General features: G+C 34.3%; 4 protein-coding genes and 1 non-coding gene across 5 annotated transcripts; 2 read left to right on the forward strand and 3 right to left on the reverse strand.

The window, feature by feature from the left end:
* Positions 1 to 855: 855 nt before the first annotated feature.
* LOC114185475 (transcription initiation factor IIA large subunit-like) lies at positions 856 to 7,226 on the reverse strand. The gene is made up of 11 exons (XM_028073211.1): positions 6,836 to 7,226; positions 6,379 to 6,549; positions 6,119 to 6,271; positions 4,489 to 4,540; positions 4,357 to 4,415; positions 4,037 to 4,162; positions 2,564 to 2,707; positions 1,793 to 1,856; positions 1,517 to 1,686; positions 1,312 to 1,395; positions 856 to 1,228 (listed from the first exon to the last, which is right to left on the reverse strand). Exons 1-11 carry the CDS (start codon positions 6,953 to 6,955, stop codon positions 1,205 to 1,207), a joined length of 1,167 nt encoding a protein of 388 aa, XP_027929012.1. The 5' UTR covers positions 6,956 to 7,226; the 3' UTR covers positions 856 to 1,204.
* Positions 7,227 to 9,324: 2,098 nt separating this feature from the next.
* On the reverse strand, positions 9,325 to 14,328 carry LOC114183046 (protein CROWDED NUCLEI 1). The gene is made up of 15 exons (XM_028069879.1): positions 14,199 to 14,328; positions 13,985 to 14,072; positions 13,816 to 13,862; positions 13,577 to 13,666; positions 13,417 to 13,470; positions 13,126 to 13,203; positions 12,962 to 13,030; positions 12,714 to 12,875; positions 12,502 to 12,628; positions 12,055 to 12,092; positions 11,508 to 11,597; positions 11,291 to 11,395; positions 10,154 to 10,303; positions 9,796 to 9,905; positions 9,325 to 9,681 (listed from the first exon to the last, which is right to left on the reverse strand). The coding sequence occupies exons 1-15, from the start codon at positions 14,232 to 14,234 to the stop codon at positions 9,606 to 9,608; spliced, it is 1,320 nt and encodes a 439-aa protein (XP_027925680.1). The 5' UTR covers positions 14,235 to 14,328; the 3' UTR covers positions 9,325 to 9,605.
* Positions 14,329 to 14,372: 44 nt separating this feature from the next.
* Positions 14,373 to 14,446, forward strand: TRNAV-CAC. The gene has a single exon. It is a non-coding gene; the product is annotated as a tRNA-Val (tRNA).
* A 175-nt stretch (positions 14,447 to 14,621) lies between these two features.
* Positions 14,622 to 16,921, forward strand: LOC114183563 (elongin-C). Its single transcript, XM_028070633.1, has 4 exons — positions 14,622 to 14,857; positions 14,947 to 15,052; positions 16,491 to 16,610; positions 16,695 to 16,921. Exons 1-3 carry the CDS (start codon positions 14,746 to 14,748, stop codon positions 16,567 to 16,569), a joined length of 297 nt encoding a protein of 98 aa, XP_027926434.1. The 5' UTR covers positions 14,622 to 14,745; the 3' UTR covers positions 16,570 to 16,610; positions 16,695 to 16,921.
* A 737-nt stretch (positions 16,922 to 17,658) lies between these two features.
* LOC114183738 (N-acetyl-alpha-D-glucosaminyl L-malate synthase) lies at positions 17,659 to 20,206 on the reverse strand. Its single transcript, XM_028070864.1, has one exon. The coding sequence runs from the start codon at positions 19,683 to 19,685 to the stop codon at positions 18,228 to 18,230; it is 1,458 nt and encodes a 485-aa protein (XP_027926665.1). The 5' UTR covers positions 19,686 to 20,206; the 3' UTR covers positions 17,659 to 18,227.
* Between the last annotated feature and the right edge of the window lie 1,631 nt (positions 20,207 to 21,837).

Here is a 21,837-nt window from a genome sequence, read left to right on the forward strand (position 1 = left end):
ATCTTTATTATTTTATTATATATAATTATATTGCACTATTATTATTATATATGTTTGATTTTTCATGGGTAGTCGGCGAATAGTGTATATATATATATATATATATATATATATATATATATATATATATATATATATATATGTACGTACGGTAGTTCTATATGGTATTTTTATTATTATAAAAAGTGTTCTTGATGCTACCATTTTAATTCACTATGCAATAAAATTATCTCCATTTCTATAATAACATACGGACTCACTTGAACAAGAAGAATTTTGCAAATCATGCTTTTTCTTATGGAATGACCGTAACTAAAATGGTTGACATATTGTATTTTGTAAGATTTCTTCTAATTTTCGTACGAGAAAAATGATGGTACGGTTATTACAGATATCATTTATACATGCTTATTTTGTGTTTGTTTGGAAGAGGAGTGAAATAAAAAGAAAGAAAGAAAAAAGATTGGTAGAAATCGGGAAAAAAAATTGTTTTATTTAGATGTTAGATATAGGAAGTGGAGCAACTTTTCTGTACTTATTTCGATGAATGAAAAAATGAAACAAAATAACTTGTATACAAAAATGTTAAAACATTTTTTTTAATAGAATAGTTGTAATTCAATTAAGCCCACGATGTACTATAACAAGCACACAACATCCTTATACCAAGAAAATCAGTTACAAACTAAGTCGTTCTTTAATCCAGAAGAGCATATATATATATATATATATATATATATATATATATATATGACAACGTTGTAGAAAACAATATTGTGAACCTTAATATACCAATGTTAGATTTTCCTTTCTTCTACTGTCTAAAGTTTCATATGTCTTTAGCACGCACCCCGATTTTAGTGTTCAAAAGCTAAGCCTGAGATAACCACAATCCAAAATTAACAATCACTATCATACAAAGGATTCTTAAATTAACCAAAGCGCCCAAGTATACAGAACTAGAGGAACCACATACTACAAATGGTGGGGTTCAAGGAAATGCCCGAGTCTCTAATATCAGGTAAAGGCCAAAAAATTGCTCATTCTCTATGTACAGGAGGCCAACATGGAAACAACAGTCTCGAAAGGGTAAAAGGATTTTTCTCTTCCTGAATGTTTCACCTAATTATAATCAAGGAAAGATCTTGAAACACTTGATGACATTTCCGAATCATGGTTCAAGAAAGCACCATCTCCAACAAAATCAGAATTCAAACTCTCCTGTCGCCTGCAGAGATGTATGACAGTTTGATAAATTAAATTGGAAAAGTAGAAAATAACATGACTTGTTCTCCTTCATCAGTGACAAACCTTGTTGAAGAGAATGTCCTTATTATTTATATGCATGATACCATCCTTTAATGTGCATTTCCACCTGCTCTTGGTACGAGTCACCTAAATGTTTGTCAAGATAGACCATATTAGAAAGAATAATCATCCAACCCTGAACCACACTAGCTGCATCATATCACAAATCCCTTTACTTCTAGTTCACAGAGTGTAGGGAAGTTGTTACCTTATCAAACTGAGCCAAAACAAGATGATGTGTATTTTGATCATCTACTTGTTCTATGTCATCCAATTCATCATCATCTTCTTCATTTAATGGAGGTTCATCATCATCGTCATCATAATCATTTCCCGCTTCATTCTGAGCCACAAGAGCAGGGGTGCTAGCTGGCACTTCTAATAATTAATAAAGGAAAAATAATCAGCAACAGTAACAGATAAAAAATATATAAGCCGTAAAAATTTTCACAATATACTTAATACATTCATGTAATGGAATTACCAGAAGGAGCTGGTGTATTAGAAATGTTGTAGTCTTCACTGAACACTCCTTCATAGTTGTATATCTGCCACAGGATGAAATAAAGCAAGATGATAGAACACAAGACATGGTGGAGGAAGTGCCAAATGAAGCATAATGAAATTTAGAACATGGAAAAATTAGTAACTGCAGAGTTAAGTGGTGTTTTACAGTCCATCCAATCAATTGGAGTCTTTAAGAACCAAAGGTATCATTAAGCTTGGGTATAGCAGCTAGGCAAATCGATCCCCATTATTAAATGAGCAACTAATTCATGCTCCAAATTATATACATGTTAGTATATTACAAAATACATCTTGTTCAAATTGCAAACACTTTAAGAATTAAAAAAATAACAATCCCTTACATTCCTTGTAAAGTAATATGGAATTACAGCTTCACTCATCCTGCTTTATTAATTTTAAATACGGAAAGAAGTAGCTCATAAACAGACATCCGTATAAATGGGAGTACAAGTACTCAAAACTCTGATTTTTCTTACTACACATAACTTACTGAAATGATCTCCAAGGTTCCATTTCTTTCATAGTTTTCCAAGGAAAGAATAACTCAAATTATGAATAAGAACTCATTAAATATAAATAAAGTGGCTATTGAAACACTGACCTTGAACGTGGTTATTAATTGCAAAATTAGAAAGCTCGGGTCTCTCTATCTACCAAGAACTAAAAGCGGGTGTTTTTCCCAAAAATGTAAGGGACAGAAGGAGACGGGACAAATAATACTACTCACATTTGGAGTAGAAAGCACATCATCATCAAATGGAATTGGTCCATCAAGTTGAGGAATGCTAGAAGTCAACCTCTCCAAATCTGCTGGCATTTTCCCTTTGGAAACAGTGTGATGTGAATTAATGGAGATGTTCTCCCCATTTACCTGGAAGAGTGATCTCTAAGGATTAGTAACTGAATATCCTTTTCCCATCAACCAAGCAAGTCAATGAATTATTAACACAGATAACATGCACGCTCATGCACTGTAAAAAGCAACAGAAAAATGTATATTCAGTCAAAGAGTGGAAAGGACAAGAAGCTGACAATTTAAATTTCTCAGTAACGAGAAAAATGTCAAAACTGCAGATCATTGTGACAGCAAAGCATTATTACTTTCATCCTGAAAGTTGAGATGACAGTAAAACAATTCTGAAAATAGAAATTTAAGACAATTTTTTATCAGATTTCTGAAGTTAGTAAACACTAGAACATTGTCAAGCAGCTCCCAGGCGGACTGGTGGTAACTAAATTCACTCAACCTAGAATATCTACATCTACATGGAAATCGGAATCTATGTTCTTGAAGAGCTGAATAATTGGCCTCATAATAAAGTGCCACAAAAAACTGTAAAATTACAACGGAAGACTGAAAATAAGATATCAAATTTCCAAGATAAACACTATCTCATGAATAGGTTTACAGCAAGAAATATAGACAAAATCAATTATAAAGTATAACTACAATTGAAGACCCTAGCAAAGAAAAATAGTTTATACTGATCTTACAATAGTCCAATGCACAAGAAAGAGATTCAAGCAGGAAATTGACAAAAAGAATACACAAATAACAAGAGTTACAAAAATAAATAGCAAGGAGAAATATACTGCATCATTGTGGAAAATCAATTCTAAGGTAGAAATGTACAGAACAAAAAAGGAACATAATTCTAAAGACTTGGCCCGATATTAAACCATTCATACAGCTGACAAAAAAAAAAAAACGATTTATTACTTTTCTTTTATTGTGGGGGCAAAGTTTTGGGATGTGGGCCTTCATAGTTTTGATGTAGTTGAATGGATTATTCATTTGTATTCATGGTAAACTGTCACAATACTCAAATGTGTTTAAAAATATCTGTGCATAATCTACATTTTTTCAAAATTGACAGATGCAGTGTAGGTTCCCCCCTCCCTCCTTAATCCCTCATTCTATTCCTGACCAATTGGTAACCAATGTTTGAGAAAGAGCATATACTCTCATAAAAAACAATACACTTTCAAGGGATTGGAATGACAAGTGCCAAAAATAACAAAAGAATTATAAAACTAGAATATCCTTGCTCCAATCCAGTAAAAAATCAGGGTCATTTACAATGGAAACAAAAATGATAAAGATAAGAAATTAAATTATTAACATCATTACAGTGCCACTTACAAACAATGAACAAACATCTGATATATATGCTGCTGACCAATAAGAAAACAAGAATACCTCAATTTCAAAAACTCCAAGAGCAGCATCCCCAGCTCCATCTTGTTGAGGTATATATCCACCAGCATTATATTGAGAAGTCAAATCATTACGTTTTCTCTTTCCTGATGACATAGTGAAGAAGTCCTGGATTTTTTTAAAGCATCAGCAATATCTAAACGTGAAGGAAGTTCAGGCTTGACATTCTAAACAAATACCTATAATGTGTTTTGCAACAACAGTAGCGCAATGTGCAGAGTTTACAAGGTACGACCATGATGAGGTTAAAATTTTGACAACAGAGAAAGCATTATTCTATCTGACCTAACTAGCTCACTTACCTGTGTCAGAGGTTGATTAGAAGTTCCTCTGTCTGCCTCATCACGCCCTTCCACATAAGCTACAGTAATACACACCATTAACTGCAAAGTTGTTTGACTAAACATTTTAACCTGAATTTAAATGGCACTCACCAACATTGACATCAAGTGAGGGTCTCTGGTTCATCCAAGGAGAAGGAGGTTGCTGTAGAAGTGTTAATAAATATAATATTTAATATACACCTTAAAAAAGCCCATGAAAATGATTTAAACAAAATAGTTTAGTCACTTGAGAGATTTAAACACGGTTATAAGTAGCACACTATAGCAGTGAAGAACAACTACTAAGTTTGAATAGTAGTGCATTTTAAATAATGCCCACAATTGCATCCAAAGAAGCGGACATCATTTGAGTACCTATTTTTTCCCCCTCAAAACAGCATAATTTTCAGTGTTTCTAAAGGTGAAAGTTTGCATGCCTCCTTTAAGAATTTTAAAAATTCCTATTTTGATGCTGGTTCCCACATAGTAGTCAAATGCGTACTATAACTAAACATGAGTAGTACTACACTCCACCAGCTACTTCTGTGTAACCTGTTGCAGATTAGTCTTTTTGCAGTGGTTGTAGCAATGCAGATTGTGGCTACTTTGGGGTGAAATCACAACCATCTATGCCAGTATTCCCCTTGTGACAGAATGGTGCCATTTGATGCTATATTACTGACACAATATTAGATTTCCACCCCATTTCTATTTAAGAGGAACAGAAACCTTATTCCCACCTATCTTCCATACCCTGCTGATTCAGTGAGAATTTAGATCTCAGACTAACTATAAATATAGCTAATGAAGTCCTTATTAAACTTGAGTAGTCTTCATCTTGCAAGTCACTTTTATTGGATTGAGTTAAGCTCTAAAGCCAAAATTTTAAGATTGTATCTGCGTACATTATATTTGTCTATATTTTAAATGTATATTCCTAAAAGTGAATATTCCTAAGAGTGAAGGGGTATTATTGGGCTACAACAGTTGTCCATACTCGAAATGTCTTTGGGCGATATGGCACAACAGATATCGCCGATGTAGTCTTTTTAAGACTTGAGTAATTCTTAACTTACAAGTCAAACAAGTTCTGTGGGATAAACCCAAATTACAAGTGAGGTACCCTAATCCATCTATTGAAGAACACCACCACCACCCCCTCCCCCCTTCCCTTGTTTCTTTAGTTAGATTCTCAACATTACAAAGCATTTTCAAGCCATTTACCTGCAAGGACGGTGATGTTCCAGCCAACTCTTTGTAATAATAGGTCTTTCATTCACTTTTCTGTGCTTCCAGTCACTAGTTTTCTAAGATCCACAGTTTAATTTTTATTCTAACTGGACATTGTTTTCTGAATAACAACCACTCTTGTTTTTTTATGATGACTTGTATTTGAAATTTGAAGTCTTTTAAACCTTTTTTGTTTCCTTGACTTCAATTACTGCTTACTTACATATTGCCAAAACATGTGACCTTTTATTTAATTATGAATATGCCATGAATTCTGATTAATTTTATAAATACTTTAGCATTTATGCGTATGGTATAAATAAATTATTCAATTTGCATCTTAGAATAGTGGCAATGCGCTACACTGCTATAGTGTTTTCAGAGTTGGCCACGGCGTATCACTGCTTGAGATTGATAACTATGGAACAAATGAAAATAGGTAATTTGACATGATAAATTGAAAAATACTTATATGATATAGAATGGGGTCAGTTAACAATTCAAGCATTACCATATATGGAGCAGGCCTTCCTCCTTTTCCATCAGCATTTCCTCTGTTGTCATTTGCGGAAGAGGGATAGTCACTTGGTCCAGTAGGAATGTTATAATTTGAGTTATCCCCAGTTCCAGGTAAAGGGGTTTGAATTGGCGTTTGCAACGGAGTCTGCACATTCAAAAGTGCATATGGGCAATCCAATAATTTTAACTCATTAAAGAATATTAAAAAACATCACTGGATGAACTTATAACTACGATGTGGATCAAACTCACAGGGGGGAAAAGCATCTCAGCAGTAGGAGTCTCATACTCCTCGGTCCCCTCATACGGCATGTTAAGATCATGAACAGGAGTAATAGGACCACCGGGAGTTGGCTTAGCCGCAGTGGACCTTTCTATGGGACCTAGCACAGCGCCAGCTTGCATCATCTTTGATTCCCACATCTAAGCCAATTACAAAACAAAAAACAAAAAACTGACAAACATATTTAACACTGTAGTAATGGTAGTAATAATAATAACAATAATAAAATAATAAAATAAATAACATCAAGACGATCCGAATCAACAAACCAGCCGACACAGAAAAGATTTCCAAACTAAATCAATAGCCATTTGAAATAGATGTATAAACATAACTAATCCGATTTATTTACTGATTATAGGAATTTAAAAGAAAATAAATCCTGGAAATATGAAAACAGAAGAGGTGGAAATGATATTTAATTACAGCTTGAAGCTCCTTGAGAACTTCCTCGCCGGGACCGCCGTTGCTGACGAACTCGTCACGGACCTTGACCATGACATCCTCAATTACATCGATGTAGACCTGGCTGGTGGAAGCCGCCATCAAGAACGAACCGTATCTTTAGAAGAGTTTCCGAGTGTCTCCAATAATTGTTCTTTCACGAACGATTTGAGAAAAGTTCAATGGAAGGGACAGAGAGGAATCATGAAAAATTGCAGGCTAGGGTTTGTGAGGAGGGTGAAGAGTGAGAACTGAGCGGCGAAGAGAGAGAAGGGACGGACCAGAGAGAGAATAAAGAGAGGAATATAAATAGGTTTGCATCCGATTTTAAACACAGCTCCCACGTGTCAATGTCTGCTTCTTCTTTATCTTTCCGTTACTCCAACACTGCATATGATCCTCTAAGTTTTTAAGACAAACTGCACATAGTCAAGTCCTAAATCTCACCGTTAATATTAAAAAATAAATTTAATTATTAATTTATTATGAAAATTTCAATTGCATGGATGAGATTTATCCTGTTCCCCATCACCAAATTTTTCCTATTATCAAATTTCTAATTTATTGATACATAGGTTTTTTATTCTTTAAAACAATAAAACATTATTTAGCTACAATTTTTGTAAAGTCAAATATGGTTGAAGGTTGAACCTCTATTAGTAAATTATTTTTAATTTTTTTTATATGTGTGAAACCATTATTCTAAATTTAATGATTTTTTTTTTGTGTTTTTTTTTTTGAAACTTTTATTTCATACCACATTGGGTCGGGAGGCGAACGAGACTAACGTGACTTTTGATAGAAGTTCGTGATCACCAGCAATTGCATCCACAACATGAATATCTGGTATTAGTATTTATTTTATTTCACAACTTTTTGTCTAAAAAGTTAAAGATAGGTGTCTAAATATCTGAACTTCAAGACAAAATTAAATAACATTTATTCAGACTATCAACATGAAGAGAGAACAACCTTAACCTTGCACTAAGAGTGTATCAATTTGACCAGAATTCCCAATTCATGGCTTGTTACCTATTATCTTCAAAACTTAACAGTACAAACAGAAACTTTTATCTGCTCACCTACCTAAGTATTGAACATCTTCCATCAGTATTGGTTATTTCTTTAGCATGGACAATCTTTACATTGAAAATTGATGTAGTCCTATTCCTTGATATGGATAAAATGTGCATAACAGTACAGAGGACCTAACAGTTATGTCGTTTTTTATGGGTAAATTGTAAATAAATGTACAATAATAAATAGTAATATATAAATAGTGATATATAAGTCAGCAAAGGATCACAATTGAAATACCTATGGGAACAACACATAAAACACAAAAAGCCTAATATAGACAAACGTGATAACTCAAGATCCGATACTTAAAATATATAGAGTATTTTTACCTGTGTCTAAGCTTTTAGCTTGTGTAAAAGGTTGATATGACTCTAATATCTCATGTAATTATATGAGAAAGAAAAATATCTGTTATGCATGTTAATTGGTCTTAGAACGTAGTTAATTATTTAGTATTATCCTAAAAATACTTTTACATTTCTTTAAATACTTCAATAAAAAATTCATGATTTAACATGTGACTGACTTGAAAAAATAATTATTAATATTAAAATAAAAATCAGACATTTTATTAAAGGCTTAAAAGTTATCCGTCATCGGATTAAGGAGATATGTTCTTATATAATGTTTTCTCCTCTGTGAAGTAATATTTCCATCACCATACACATTTTCTCTCCTTTCCTCCTCTCCTTTCAACCTACCTCACTTTTTCCTTTGTCGTTGTTGACTCCCACTGCAACCCCACTTCCGCAAGTTATTTTCAAATTTCAAAAACTAGCATCAAAAGAAAAGAATGCAAAAAGTAAAGCAATAAAAAATATCAATTTATATAGCGAGCATTTATTATAAGAGCTCCATTGACCCGGTACTTCAACCTACGACAGAGAGCAGAAAAAAAAAAATGTAATGATAAAGTAGTTTAACGAGACAGAGACAAAGAAGGGGGAGATATGGAGTCGACAAGGTCAGCAAAAAAGCAAAAATCCAGGTAGAGCAGTTGAAGAACAAATAAGAGGTGAAGTGACGCAGAAAAAGAAAAACTGAACTTTACCATCATGTCAAATATCGCCCCAATCACCAGAAATCATCTTTAGAGGGTGAAAAAGATCAAATGTGAATGAGTCTAGAATTAAAAATTAATACATCTAAAGGTTCAAAACTGTGGTTAGTTTCAAAAGTGAATGAACTAATTAAGTCAAGACTCTAATGTGATTTTATTTTTCAATTTAGTAATTTATGGTATCAAGCTTGTGAACAATTTCTCCAAGATCAAAATACAAGATGTGATTTTAGTGAGTCTGTTATAGATGCAAATCTACCAGGAAATTTATTCATTGCAACTTTCCATCAAAATTTGGTTTGCACAAAACTATCATCAAAATCATACTCGATTAACAAAAGAAAAAGGAGGTGTTTGTTTTCGCAAATTAATATTAGCATAAAGAATGACAAGTCTCACAAATTCACATCTATGTTACAAGGGCTTCTTGAGCGGTGTGGTAATAAACAGCACAAGACCCATAACCACCAGTTACTGAAACATCTTGTTTCACTTTTACTAAACTAAATATCAAATGGTAAAAAATAATTCTGCAGGCTTTGCAAAATCATGTCTTCCAACAAGGGTTTCACAATCACAATCGGAATATCATCATGCAACTGCTCATCACCATCATTGTACTGCTAACGTGTTGTCTTGCTTCATTTTTATGAGATTGCTTTCAATGTTGCGCAGCACTGGCCTATAGCTGCAGGGTAGTTTTTCATATAAATGAACAAGGTAAGAAATCAATGGCTAGAATGAATGAATGAATGTGTGGCTTTCGATACCACCGGAAAAATACAGAAAGAGAGAATCTTACAATCGTGTAAGACCATCATATGCTTGTTTGACTTGTTCGAGCTGAGCAGAAAGCTGCATGACTTCTGCCGATAGTGCCTCTGCTCTCCTCTGTTCCTTCACAAGTTGGCCCTGCCAAGCAAACAAAAAAATGCAAATTTTTGAAGGCATGAACACCGATTTTAAAAAGTATAGAGAACGTACAGACCTCAATCAAATCCCCTGGAAATTTCTCAGAAGAAAAATCAGAAAATTTGGATGCATCTCATTTTAAAAGCAAACAACATTTGACCAATAAGATTTGAATTTGATCAAGCAAGTCAATGACATGAATTGACAACAAAGAGGGACAAATATGTCATGCGCACAGTGTAACTAACCTTCATAGATGTCATCTCTTCTGTTGATGCCAAGGAAGGCATCTCATGTGCTCCGTTTTTAGAAGAGTCTGGCAAGCCCCTAGCCTGTTCGTCTCTCAAATTATCTAGAATCCCACGAAGCTCTTCATTTTGCTTAAGACACTCCATCACCTGAAGAATCATAGGTCAATACAGGTGATAATAAGACCTTTTCAGTCTAGAACACTATCGTGTTTGTTCATAAATTTATAATGCAAACTTCTAAATAAAAAAACTCAGATATAACAATAGTTGAATTTAATATCATCAATCAAAAACTAAAATTTATCTAACCACCATTCAAATCTCGGCCAAAGCTGAACGTACAGGAAAATCAAGACAACCAAGAGAAAACCAGTTCTCAATGTCCATTTAAGCATATTTTTAATCTCTCTAAATATGACTAATTGATAATAGTCCTCCAATTCTTTTATTGATTTTGATCCTATTAAGATTTACAAGTGATGTAGCATACATCTAGTCACGTCAGGCTAGCAACCATTCTAGAGTCATGTCAGCAATAAATAGTGATAGGAACCATTTTTAAAATAAATAGTTTTGCAAAGATTAATTGTTGGCATTTATTAGGATTAAAACCAAATCAAGTCACATTTATAGGGAATTAAAACATATATTCAATCCTATAAAAATGAAATTACTTTCCCAGAGATAACTATAACTATAACTATAACTATAACTATAACTATAACTATATATATATATATATATATATATATATATATATATATATATAACTGAGATACTTAGAAGTTATAAAAGTAAAAGGAGGTTTTGTATATATTGTCAAGTAAACCAAGATTTGCACCACACATAAAATTGTTCAGCCCTGGCATATTAATAACTAGTAAGACATTAACACAGATTTCAGTAATACAGAACCTTTGTACCAAATTTCTCCGCCAGAGCACAAATTCGAAGTCAAGATTTATTAAATGAATTTCATTAGTCTAAACTCAAAAGATGTACAGATTCCTGACTTCGAAAACTTTAGAAAAAAAAAATCCTGTAAATAATGCTGTACAGCCGAGACCTTACATGATTAAACCACACCAGTAACCATAAATTATATTCGCTCAAACCCCTGATGTTGATTGTTACCTGGTTTTCCCATCTCATAGATGCTTGAATTGCCTCTTGGTATGAATTTGAAATGTTGGAATTTTCCTCAAAAAGCCTCTCAATTTCTGTAGATTGTGAGTCAATCTGCCGTCAAGATGACAAACCAATCACTCCATGAGATGCCATATACAAAGCAATGTTGGTTTTCTTTTAGTAAGAGAACGTATACATCAAAATTTAGATAAAGAGACTTCACCTCCATCAGAAGTTTCTGCCTGCTGCTTTCCAATCTTTCAATGGCTAAAGCCATATCATGCAACCGGATATCAAGTTTTTGCTTGTCTTCCTGAGATTTATGAAATTCGAAAAAAATTTACGCAAAGAAAATTAGACATCAGTAAAAAGGCTGGATGATCATTAGACAACAAATACATTGGTTTGCAAAATGGGGTTGGGGTTAACAGTTTAGGTCATTCATCATCAACTGCCAAAACAGCCATGTTACGCATATTTTGGCCATTACTTTTATTCTTAGAAGAAATGAAAGTGATTTCTGCTCTCCCCACGAAGATACAAGTAAAAGTCAAAAGCTCCCTATTCATCACTCACATCCTATTTTCCATATTATAAATCATGCATAACTTTAACTAGACAACAGCCAACACAGATACTAGTAATTTTGCTAATAACTGGTCAATGGTTTGAATGAAATAGTAACTTAAATTTATGGCCAATAATTCGATAAGCTAACCAATAGAAAAATTGATAATTCACTGAATAAATAATAAAGAAGTTTTTCTCACCAAAGAAAATGCTTTGGGAGCAGCTGTATCTGAGACTTCTGCAAAATATACATATCAAGGTCAATGCCGCGTTAAAGTACACCAATTCCACAAGATGAAATATCAGGTTAAATGTATGTGAACAGGTATTGAAGCTGAACAGAGTCCATAAACATCATTGCTACAAAAATAGCCACTTAATAGTACGATAAAGAGTTTGTGGGATAAATAGATGGGTAGATGCTAGTAATAATCAACAAATAGTTGAAAGATAATTGCTTCCACCAATCTTTTCTACAATTTTGAAGAGCTTGAATTCATGCATATGCCATCAAGAATAAGGATACTAGGAAGTTATAAGGCATCAAAGAAGTGCAACTGATTATATAATGGATTGTTGGCATGCTTAGTTTCATTCAGCCAATACAAACTTAATATAAATTATGCAAAAGTTTTCATTGGCATAACCTGGAGCCTCTATAGGTATTGACTTAAGTTTCTCTTCCAACTCCTGATTTTGAGATATCAATGAGGCACTGCAGGCCTGCTCTTTTGCTAATTGTTCCTGCTCCTGGTGCCTCAACAGTGATTCTCGCTATAAAATTTAATCACCATGAGACAAAAGGAAAAGAAATTAAAGAAAAGATTCGAAAATGCCAATGACATAATCATAACACCACCTGCAGTTCCAGTTTTAAACCATCTAGCTCCTTTTGTAGTCTTTGAATTTGAATATGATCTGGTGGATTACCAAATGATGGAATTGTGCTAACTGTATTAGTCATAGATTGTTGCTGAATTAAGTTCAATTCTGCTCTTAATGCTGCTGCATCTTCCTCAGCCTAGACCAATATAGTAAAAAACATTCTAAGTTAGAAAAGAAAAATGGTTCTTCATCAAAGTGTTTTTGTAAAATCAAGTCCCATACACGATATTGCTCATCTTCTGCTTCCTTAAGACGTTTCTTCAGGGTACGAAGTTGTGCTGAAAGGTCCTCCTGCACTAATATGTAAGGTTTAATCGGAATTGTGGAAGATTAGAAACAAGGTGAAGCAGTCCACAAGGCATGAATAAGCGTTTGAATATAGTTACCCGCGCAACAACTGCAGCATCTTTTTCCATTGCAACATCTTTCAGAGCCTTACGTAGAGATGGCACTGTGTTTTGCTCCTGCATGAATCCAAGTGAGATTTAAAATTAAGGTACATAAATTTTAAAACTATTCCAACACCAATCTCCATACATGAAGTGCTGTAGTAATTAGCTCTAAACTATGTTCTTGCTAACTTGGGGTTCATGCGTTCGAGAGACAATATATTCTTCTTCACTAACAAAATTGTAACTCAAACTAAAAGAATTCATTATCACGTTCTTTTAGTTTACCAGATCATTCAACTGCTTGCGCATTGCACCATTATCAGTTTCCATCGTTTGAAGCTGCGATAATAGACACAAATACAATCAGCCTAGGCTGTTCTTTTTCTTGGATAGACTTGCAAATAAAGAAATAAACAGCACGTATGCATTCAGAATGAATCTTCACCTTCAAAGTTATTTTCTTGTTTTCTTCCTCCAACTGCGTGTTCTTGTTTTGCAGACCTTTCAGTTGAGACAATAGAGCACTAAAATCTGTCTGTGAAAAGAGAGTACGCCAAAAATCAATGCAGTTGCAATTCAGAAAACTTGCGTCTCTCAAAAATTAATTCGTATAGATGGTGATTAATCGTTGATCCATAGACAATATAATGAACGACATGATTAATAATACAACAAAGATTTTACCTCAGAGAGCCTATTACCGCTCTCGGCCTTGTTCATTCCCGCAAGCTCTGAAGGAAAGTAAAATTAGTTTCGAATTGCAAACAAGAAAAAACGCACATAGAAATGGAGTAATAATAAATTAAAAATATATATGTACAAGAGATTCATAATATTGGAGGAAAATTCTGACCGGAGGTGCTGGGAACCTTGGTTAGATCTGCTCCCGAAGAGGTTTTGCTCAATCTCTCCGCCGCTCTCTTTTGGCGAATTTCCTCCAACTGTGGATGCGATCAATTATCCGATTCAATAACAAAAAAACCACGACGATAAATGAACAACGATCGAATACAGAAAAAAAATGAAACGAGAAGTGGAGAAATGGATATAGGTTGCTAGGAATGTACCGTTCGTCGACCAAGAGATGCATGACGCGCCTCCATTGTTACCGATGGGATGGGAACGGAATGTTCGTCTGCGAATTCCCCCTCCCCCGCCGAGACGCAAGAGTTTTATAATTTTACGCTGTCCGTTAACTTGTATATTATAATGTGTTTTTATGTTAGTCGATTATCAATTGTGTCTGGGTGGTGTAGTTGGTTATCACGCTAGTCTCACACATTAGAGGTCCCCGGTTCGAACCCGGGCTCAGACAAAATTATATTTTAGTTTTTAGTGGTTTCGTTTATTTAAAAAAATTCAGATTTACTTTATTTTTTTGTTTTCAAAAGTTATTTTCAACGACAAAAATATTTTCAGATTTTTGTATTTGTAGAAAACTTCATAATTGGGCTTTAGTCTGTAATTAAGGTCCAAAAAGCAGGCCCGTTCAAAAAGGCCTGGATCAAAGCCCTTCCTACCAGAAAACTTGAGTTTGAAAAATGCGAACTTTTACGTTCCGACCATAATCGATTTGTTAGTTAAACGCAAGGTGAAGGAGGCGAGAATCAGAAGATGAAGAAGGAAGACACGGTGAAACTGATCAGTGCGGAGGGTTTTGAATTTGTGGTCGACAAAGAAGCTGCAATGGTTTCACAGACCATACATAACATGCTTACTTCTCCAGGTTTGATATTATGTTATATTAATATCCCCTTTTCACTGCAATTAGGGTTCCAAATTTCATTATAAACACAATGATGGTTTCTTTCACAGGGAGTTTCGCTGAGAGGCAGCACGGCGAAGTCACCTTTCCCGAGATCAGTACCACCATTCTGGAGAAGATTTGCCAGTACTTCTATTGGCATCTCCAATTTGCCAGGTTTTCCTTTCTCTCCCTTCGCTATTGCAACATTGCCGAATACAATGTTTCTTTCGTTTTTTACTAGTTATTTGTGTGTGTAATGAATATGACTTTTGGTGTATAAAAAGCCTTAAGTGTATTTTCAGATATTCACAACTCATGATAGGTTGTATTGGGAGCAACCTATTACCTTGAAATGCAATAGTGATGCTAGTGAATTTCCGCCAATAACGGAATGGGTAATGGGTCTGCGGAAGTTCTACTTACTACCAATTAGCTTCAAAATAGATCCATGGTTCTTGAATTTGCGGATAATTTTTTTTAGTTCTTGGTTCTCAGTGAAAAAGAATTTTCTTGAGTACTGAAGTGCAGCGTAATGACATCGCCTTGATGAAATCGTGTAAATTGTGACAAAGATCTAGTATTTAGCATGTTCAATAACCACATTTCTAGTTAGTCTGTGCATAAACAATACATAGTCCGTTCAATTTTTATTTCTGCATATCATTATGAGGTAATTTTGTGTCAGCAGAAAAGGTTGGATCATTTAGAACAGGGAGGAAGATGACTATAGTTAGTTGAATTATTTGATTATACAAAGTGATCCTGGATTTTTCTTTGTTGTAAAGGACTGAATTTGTTTTTTTTTTTTTTTTCATATTTGGATGGAAGCTTTTATGTTACGGAGCACGAACTTTGGTGGGATTTAGTGCTCCAGTCAAACATATGGTTTTAATTGATTTGGTCTGTCTTGGAATCTAGTCTGTGTCACACTTTCATGATCGTAAAGTCTATAATAGGCCTTGCATTGTACAAAATTCTTTTATTATGTTACCTTCTTCCATCATGCATATCAATCTTTGCTCATTTCTGAGTTCCCTTTTTCTGTTGTGTAGTATAGCTGCATATTTTTCACACACGACCAATGAATTTTTAAATGGTTTAAATATTTACATCAGAGAAGGCTCAGGGGGAGGATGACCTCTGTATTGTGTACCTTTTTGAGTGTTTTATGAAAAGAAGAAGTAATGGAACGAATTGATTATAACAACTACAAGTTGGACTACATTTGAGTGAAAAGTAATTAAAGAACCAAAATCACACTTTGTGGGAGACCAAAGATGAGAATTAATTATAGTTTATCCGAGGGTGAAACGCTGACATTGATTGTTGAACTAGTACATTCTCGCTTTTCTATATTTTAAAATAGTCATGCATTATTTATAATTTTGAAATTATTTGAAATATTATTACATAGTTTTACCAATTTAAGTGGCTGCCCACTCATTTAGTAAAATATCAGTAGATTGCTATGATGGGATGAGTATGATGATAGTTTTTATGTGTTGAAAGTATTATTTTACTTTGGGGAACTTTGATCGAAATCTCTCATTTTTATCTCGTGTATGTCTATGAAAATAGCTGTATTATTGACTTGAGATGTTGCTCTTACTAGTGGAAAGGAAACGGAATTTCCCATTGAACCTGAGTTAACTCTAGAGCTAATGATGGCTGCTAATTACCTCCATACATAAGCATTTTACTTCACCAACGGTGATAGTTCTTCGTCCTCATTGTAAGCCTTTATTATTCTCCTGGAGTCTAACAAATAATAGTAGTATTTTTGTCATGTTGAATTTTGCTGTCTTTGTTCTTGCAGATGGAATTATTACTTGGTTAGGCATTCAAAGAGCGTATTATAATTAGCCATTTGGAACTGTGTCTTTTCTGGAACTAAGTACATATGTAATTTGTATAATCTACTGATTGTTAGACTCAGTTTGCATGACTCTGATGTACGAGTGGCTCTAAGATGCCTTCTATTGATGTTGCTGTATAAATGAACTTGTTAAAAAGTTACTAACATCAAAATGCTGTTTTAAAGTCCATTATAACTACACCAATGTAGACATTGTTATTCGAACAAGGCAAATAAATTCGCTCAGTTCCGAGGTATGGTTGAAAATGAAATGGATATATAGAAATATGAGTGAGTTGAAAAAACAGAGTTTGTGGGTAGAAAATGAAAATTCTATTTCGTTTATTTAGATGGTAAAAATAAAAAAAATTTCACTATTTTCTAATTTTCTTTTTCCCTGTACAAATTTCAAGTAAGGAAATTACATTTTCTGAATCCAGCATGAACTTTTCCTTCATTCTGTGTTTTCATTTCCATCTCTACTTTGCTCTGTTAGCTAATATTTCTCCAATGCCTCCTGCTGTGTCCCATAAGTTAGCAGTAATCACCAGCCGCTTGGGTTTCTTTAGTAAGACAGCAAGAAGGTCAGCTTTATGTGATAGCGATAGTCTCTTTGACTAAATACAAAACCTCACTTGCAATTGATATGTCTTTTTTCAAGCAGTAACTTGGTTCTTTTATCTTAAAATCAAATGGAGAATTAATTTTGAAATAAATGAGATTTTATTATTGATATTTTGTAATTAGTTAATCACTTATTAAATAATCAGAAATATATTTACTACTTTTTAAAATATTATTCTTAAATAGAGTTGCTTTTTTACCATCTCTTAAAATCTAATCAAAATCTAAAACAAATGAACCAGGAATCCAGTCAATTCTCTAAGCGTCTTGGGTTGGGACCTACAATAAAGAGTCGTTGGACCCAAGCTCTTTTATGGCATTACTATATTTTGTTCGATTTTTCAAATTCTCCAAAATACATATTAATAATAATAAGTACTAATGATAGTATAAAGTACATTTCGATCACATTCATCAATCAGAATCTAGAAAAGAAATATCAAGACTTGGTCCATATAATTTGAAGTTTTTAAAACAGAAATGGGGGTAAATACACAGTATGTTACTGTGGAGTCCTCCTGGTGAGAGATGTTATTTAGAATAGATTGCATAAAATTTTAGATGCAATGATAGCGTTGTGTTTCACAAGTTGTGGCAATGTGCTTAGATAGGGTACCGTGCAAGGATCAGCATTACGAAAGGTAGTAGACTTTCGTTGTCGCAGTTACTTGTGACCTAAGGAAACGCTTGTCGCCTAGGCTTAACTATGAAACTGCCTTAAGAATTAAGATATCATGTAAGCATGTGCGAGGACGGTGGTAGCTTAGTAGTTAATGATTATTTTCTTTGACTTCACAAAAACACTCATCTGTAGCAACAAGCTTCTCCTTTTGTTTTTTTCTCCAACATTTTGATACTAATTTAGTAACCTCATGGTTGGTATTCACAGAAATGGTCCTCATGCATTGCACCAGATATGCAAAGAAAAAGTCTCTCATAAGCAGCCACCATCTTTGTGGCGGTGAACAGTTGCAAACCTCTTTGCATGGCAACCTTACCTTTCTTGTTCAGAACATCTCTTCCACTGATCCATAACTCATATATAGCCCTCTTCAGATCACTCACCGTTGGTGAAAATGTGTAACCCATTTCGTTGCCTACAATCACAGAACCTGCAATGCTTGCAAGCCTAGTAGCCATCACTGGCTTCCCACTCAGCATAGCTTCTAGCAAAGTGTGATCCAAACCTTGTGCTCTTAAAGTGGGGTTTACAAAAACGTCAATAGCATTATAGAAACATGCCAATTCAACTTGTTCCAAAGGTCCCAAAACCAATATATTTGCCCCAAGATCTCTGTATCTTCCACCCCAAGGACCATCTCCTGCAACCACAACCATGCTACTCTCTTGGAAAGTGCTGTTTTCTGCAATTATCTGCTTCAAAGCTTCAAACATCAAAGGGTGCCCCTTGTCCTTGACTAACCTCCCAGCCAGTCCTATCACTAATGACTTTGAATCAAGAATTCCGTGCCTCTTCTTGAATTCATTCCCCTTTGAAACATCTGATCTGAAAACCTGTTGGTCCACGCCATTCAGAATAATATGGACCCTTTCTTCCGGAATCATGTAGACCCTCTTTAGGATATCACCTGCATGATCACTAGTGGCAACGTGATGAGCATAATTCGGGAAGAACTTAACCTCTTCGACAACCTTTGCAGCTCTTTCAGACAAAGCCTTTGTCTGAGGCTCCTGGGGTGTTCTGAGCAGTTCTTGAATGATGTCAGAATGAAACGTCTCGTATGCAATCCCATGCCAAGTGACCGCCAAATTACTAACATATCGAGATCTTGTGTACCTAAGTCCCACACTCTCCGTGTGGACAACGTCAAACGGTTTACCAGATGAGTTTTGTGCTTGAAACTGCTCCCAAACTGAAGCTTGGTCGAGGTAACCACCTGGTGTAGGTTTGGAGAAGTGAAAGTGTAAGTTGTTGTTGGAATAGTTGGTTGGAGAAGAGTCTGTGGAAGTGGTGAATACGTGAAGATCATGGCCTCTTTTAGCAAGGGCAAGGTGGAGCGTGAGAGCGTGGCGTTCAAGCCCACCTGCACGAGACTGGTGTGGCCATTTCCTGACAAAAAGTGCGATCTTAAGAAACTTTGAAGGTGGCTCTGAAGAGAACACAAGGTGGTTCCATGCTAAGGGATATGAAAGGAGGTTGATTGGTTTGTTCTGCTTTTGTGCAATTACTTGGTATGGTGAATGACACTGGCTGCAACAGTGGCTCCAAGAGAGAGATAAGATTATGGAGATTATGGAAAGGATTATGACAACGTAACAGAAATACTGAAAACTGAATATAGAACTTCGATCCTTTGCCATGGACATTTGATTTCAGGAAAGGAACGTTAAGTATCAGATGAGAAAGAGACAAGATTAGCATGATTAGTTTTAAGCACGAGCACAGGGGACAAGAAAGTAGAAACCAAGAAACCTGTCACATGGTGCCAAAGGTTGTAGACTTCTGATACTTTAGCGAGTGATGAACCTGATTAAGCTTGCTTCAATAGCACTTTTGCTTGATGAAAAAGTACCTCCTGTTAAGGTGTTTTTAACCTATAATATTAGTAAGTTTTAATTTTTATTTCTATAAAAAATGGCTTAACTAGAAGTATATTATAAACTACAACCGTCAAAATAGGTTGGAACTCGCAAATCAATTTGGTTCATTACGGGTTCGAGTCTGAGAGTTAGGTTGAAATTTTCTTACAAATTTCAATACAGGTTGATTTTTGACCCGACCCACCTAGAACTTGATTCACCCAGATTGAACTCATGGTGAGCCAATGGCTCACCAACCCACAAATAAAGGGTCACACAAGTATTTTTTGTTAAAGTTGAGCTTTGCATTTGGGTCAGGTTAGGTTATTTTTTTAGCCATCACATAGATAATTTGTATTTTTGTGATTTTGGTTTGTATTTGGATTGTATTAAAGTTTATTTAGATTTTAACTAAATTATAATTTAGTTTTGATTGAAAAAAAATAAAAAATTTGTATTTTTTCTAATTAAGTAAACCCGTGAACTAATCCGTTTAACCCACCAATCCGTGGTAAGCCAGACCAAGTTCGAATTCTTTTGTTTTGACTCACTAAATGATTAACATGTGGTGGATCAAACCGAACCGAGCTGGATTACCCGTTTTGACAACTTTATTATAAACACTTATCAATTAGTAATGTCATCAATAGCTTTTGACACTTTTTTTTTATCTAAAGTTAGCGCAATTCATGTATATGCCATGAGAAATGGAACATGGGAAGATATACATATACAATACAAGGTGACGAAATTTTATTCATATATCAAATAAACTAAGGTTCCGTGTGTCAATCTCAAGTTACACAACTTCATACATTCATATGCATAAACGTGAAACTCTATAAATTTTCTTTCTCTAATTTTTATTTAATAAAAAAATTCATTTTCATATTTAGATTCATAAGACAATATATGACGAGTTAAGGAAAATAGAACATTCTATTTATTTATTTATTTTGTGATCAAAGTGTTTACTATTGCACACACCCGACCATTCTTTGTACTAACTTAAACGTCATTCTTATTAACACTTAAATTACTTAAAAATAGCGAGTGGCTATTTTTGTTATCGTTTTTTGACTTAATAAACTTTTTAAATAGGCTTTATTTAAAGTTATCTTGAATTTATGATAGACAACATAAAACCTAACGAAAATATTATATTTTGGTGTGCGTATGTGATTCATGAGTAGAGTCTATAATTGGAGTAATGAAGAAGCGTGAGAAACATTTCCAAGTGCATAAATAGACCTGAGTCTGGTCAGCTCAAGTTATCAATAACTGGAGTAGTAGGTGTGACTCATGCTCTCTTCCCTATTCTAATCTTCATCCTCCAAACTAACCCTTTTTTCACTCTAAATTTACCTACTCTGATCATACCATTTCTGCTACCCTCCCATATATTAATTCTTACATCATCTCTGATTTTCCCACACCACAAACTATGCAACTGTGTGAATATCATGTCATTCTCATATCTAATCCTAAGATTTTTAGTGTTTGTTGTTTAGACTGTGACTAAAACAAAATATCACTAAATAACTTCAAAACAAAGTTTTTGTTTAACAACATTCTATACAACTTATCTGTATGGAGGAAGTGTTTTTGCAATACCCTTTATTTATCCCTCCCTCATCATTGATTCAAAGTCCGTTTTTAATTGGGTTCAACATCAATCATTGATTGGCCTTTTGACTTTGAAGGAGCAGGGAACACCAAATTTAGTAGCTAACTAATAGAAATACACAGACATTATTTGAGCTCATTAATAGCTTGCATGTGTGAGTGACTTCATCACTACAGAACAGTAACAGAAGGAACACACAAAACCAAACTTTTGAGTGATCTTGGAAAGAAAATTCGTGTGCAGGCATGAATATTAAGATTTTTGTGTAGTAATGACTTTAATAATATAATATTTATATGATTTAATAATTTG

The sequence above is a fragment of the Vigna unguiculata genome, chromosome 5 (genome assembly GCF_004118075.2).
Source record: "Vigna unguiculata cultivar IT97K-499-35 chromosome 5, ASM411807v1, whole genome shotgun sequence".
Lineage (NCBI taxonomy): Eukaryota > Viridiplantae > Streptophyta > Magnoliopsida > Fabales > Fabaceae > Vigna > Vigna unguiculata.

Excerpts from the sequence above, each read along its gene's own strand:
- LOC114185475 (XM_028073211.1), bottom strand. The coding sequence starts at position 6,955 with ATGGCGGCTTCCACCAGCCAGGTCTACATCGATGTAATTGAGGATGTC. Across the intron at positions 6,272-6,378 it reads CTGAGATGCTTTTCCCCCCT|ACTCCGTTGCAAACGCCAAT; the intron begins GTGAGTTTGATC and ends TTGAATGTGCAG. Across the intron at positions 4,541-6,118 it reads GAAGGCCTGCTCCATATATG|CAACCTCCTTCTCCTTGGAT; the intron begins GTAATGCTTGAA and ends ACACTTCTACAG.
- LOC114183046 (XM_028069879.1), bottom strand. The coding sequence starts at position 14,234 with ATGGAGGCGCGTCATGCATCTCTTGGTCGACGAACG. Across the intron at positions 11,598-12,054 it reads CTCCCAAAGCATTTTCTTTG|GAAGACAAGCAAAAACTTGA; the intron begins GTGAGAAAAACT and ends CATAAATCTCAG. Across the intron at positions 11,396-11,507 it reads GGCAGAAACTTCTGATGGAG|ATTGACTCACAATCTACAGA; the intron begins GTGAAGTCTCTT and ends TCTTGACGGCAG.
- LOC114183563 (XM_028070633.1), top strand. The coding sequence starts at position 14,746 with ATGAAGAAGGAAGACACGGTGAAACTGATCAGTGCGGAGGGTTTTGAA. Across the intron at positions 14,858-14,946 it reads TAACATGCTTACTTCTCCAG|GGAGTTTCGCTGAGAGGCAG; the intron begins GTTTGATATTAT and ends TTTCTTTCACAG. Across the intron at positions 15,053-16,490 it reads TGGCATCTCCAATTTGCCAG|TGGAAAGGAAACGGAATTTC; the intron begins GTTTTCCTTTCT and ends TGCTCTTACTAG.
- LOC114183738 (XM_028070864.1), bottom strand. The coding sequence starts at position 19,685 with ATGTCCATGGCAAAGGATCGAAGTTCTATATTCAGTTTTCAGTATTTC.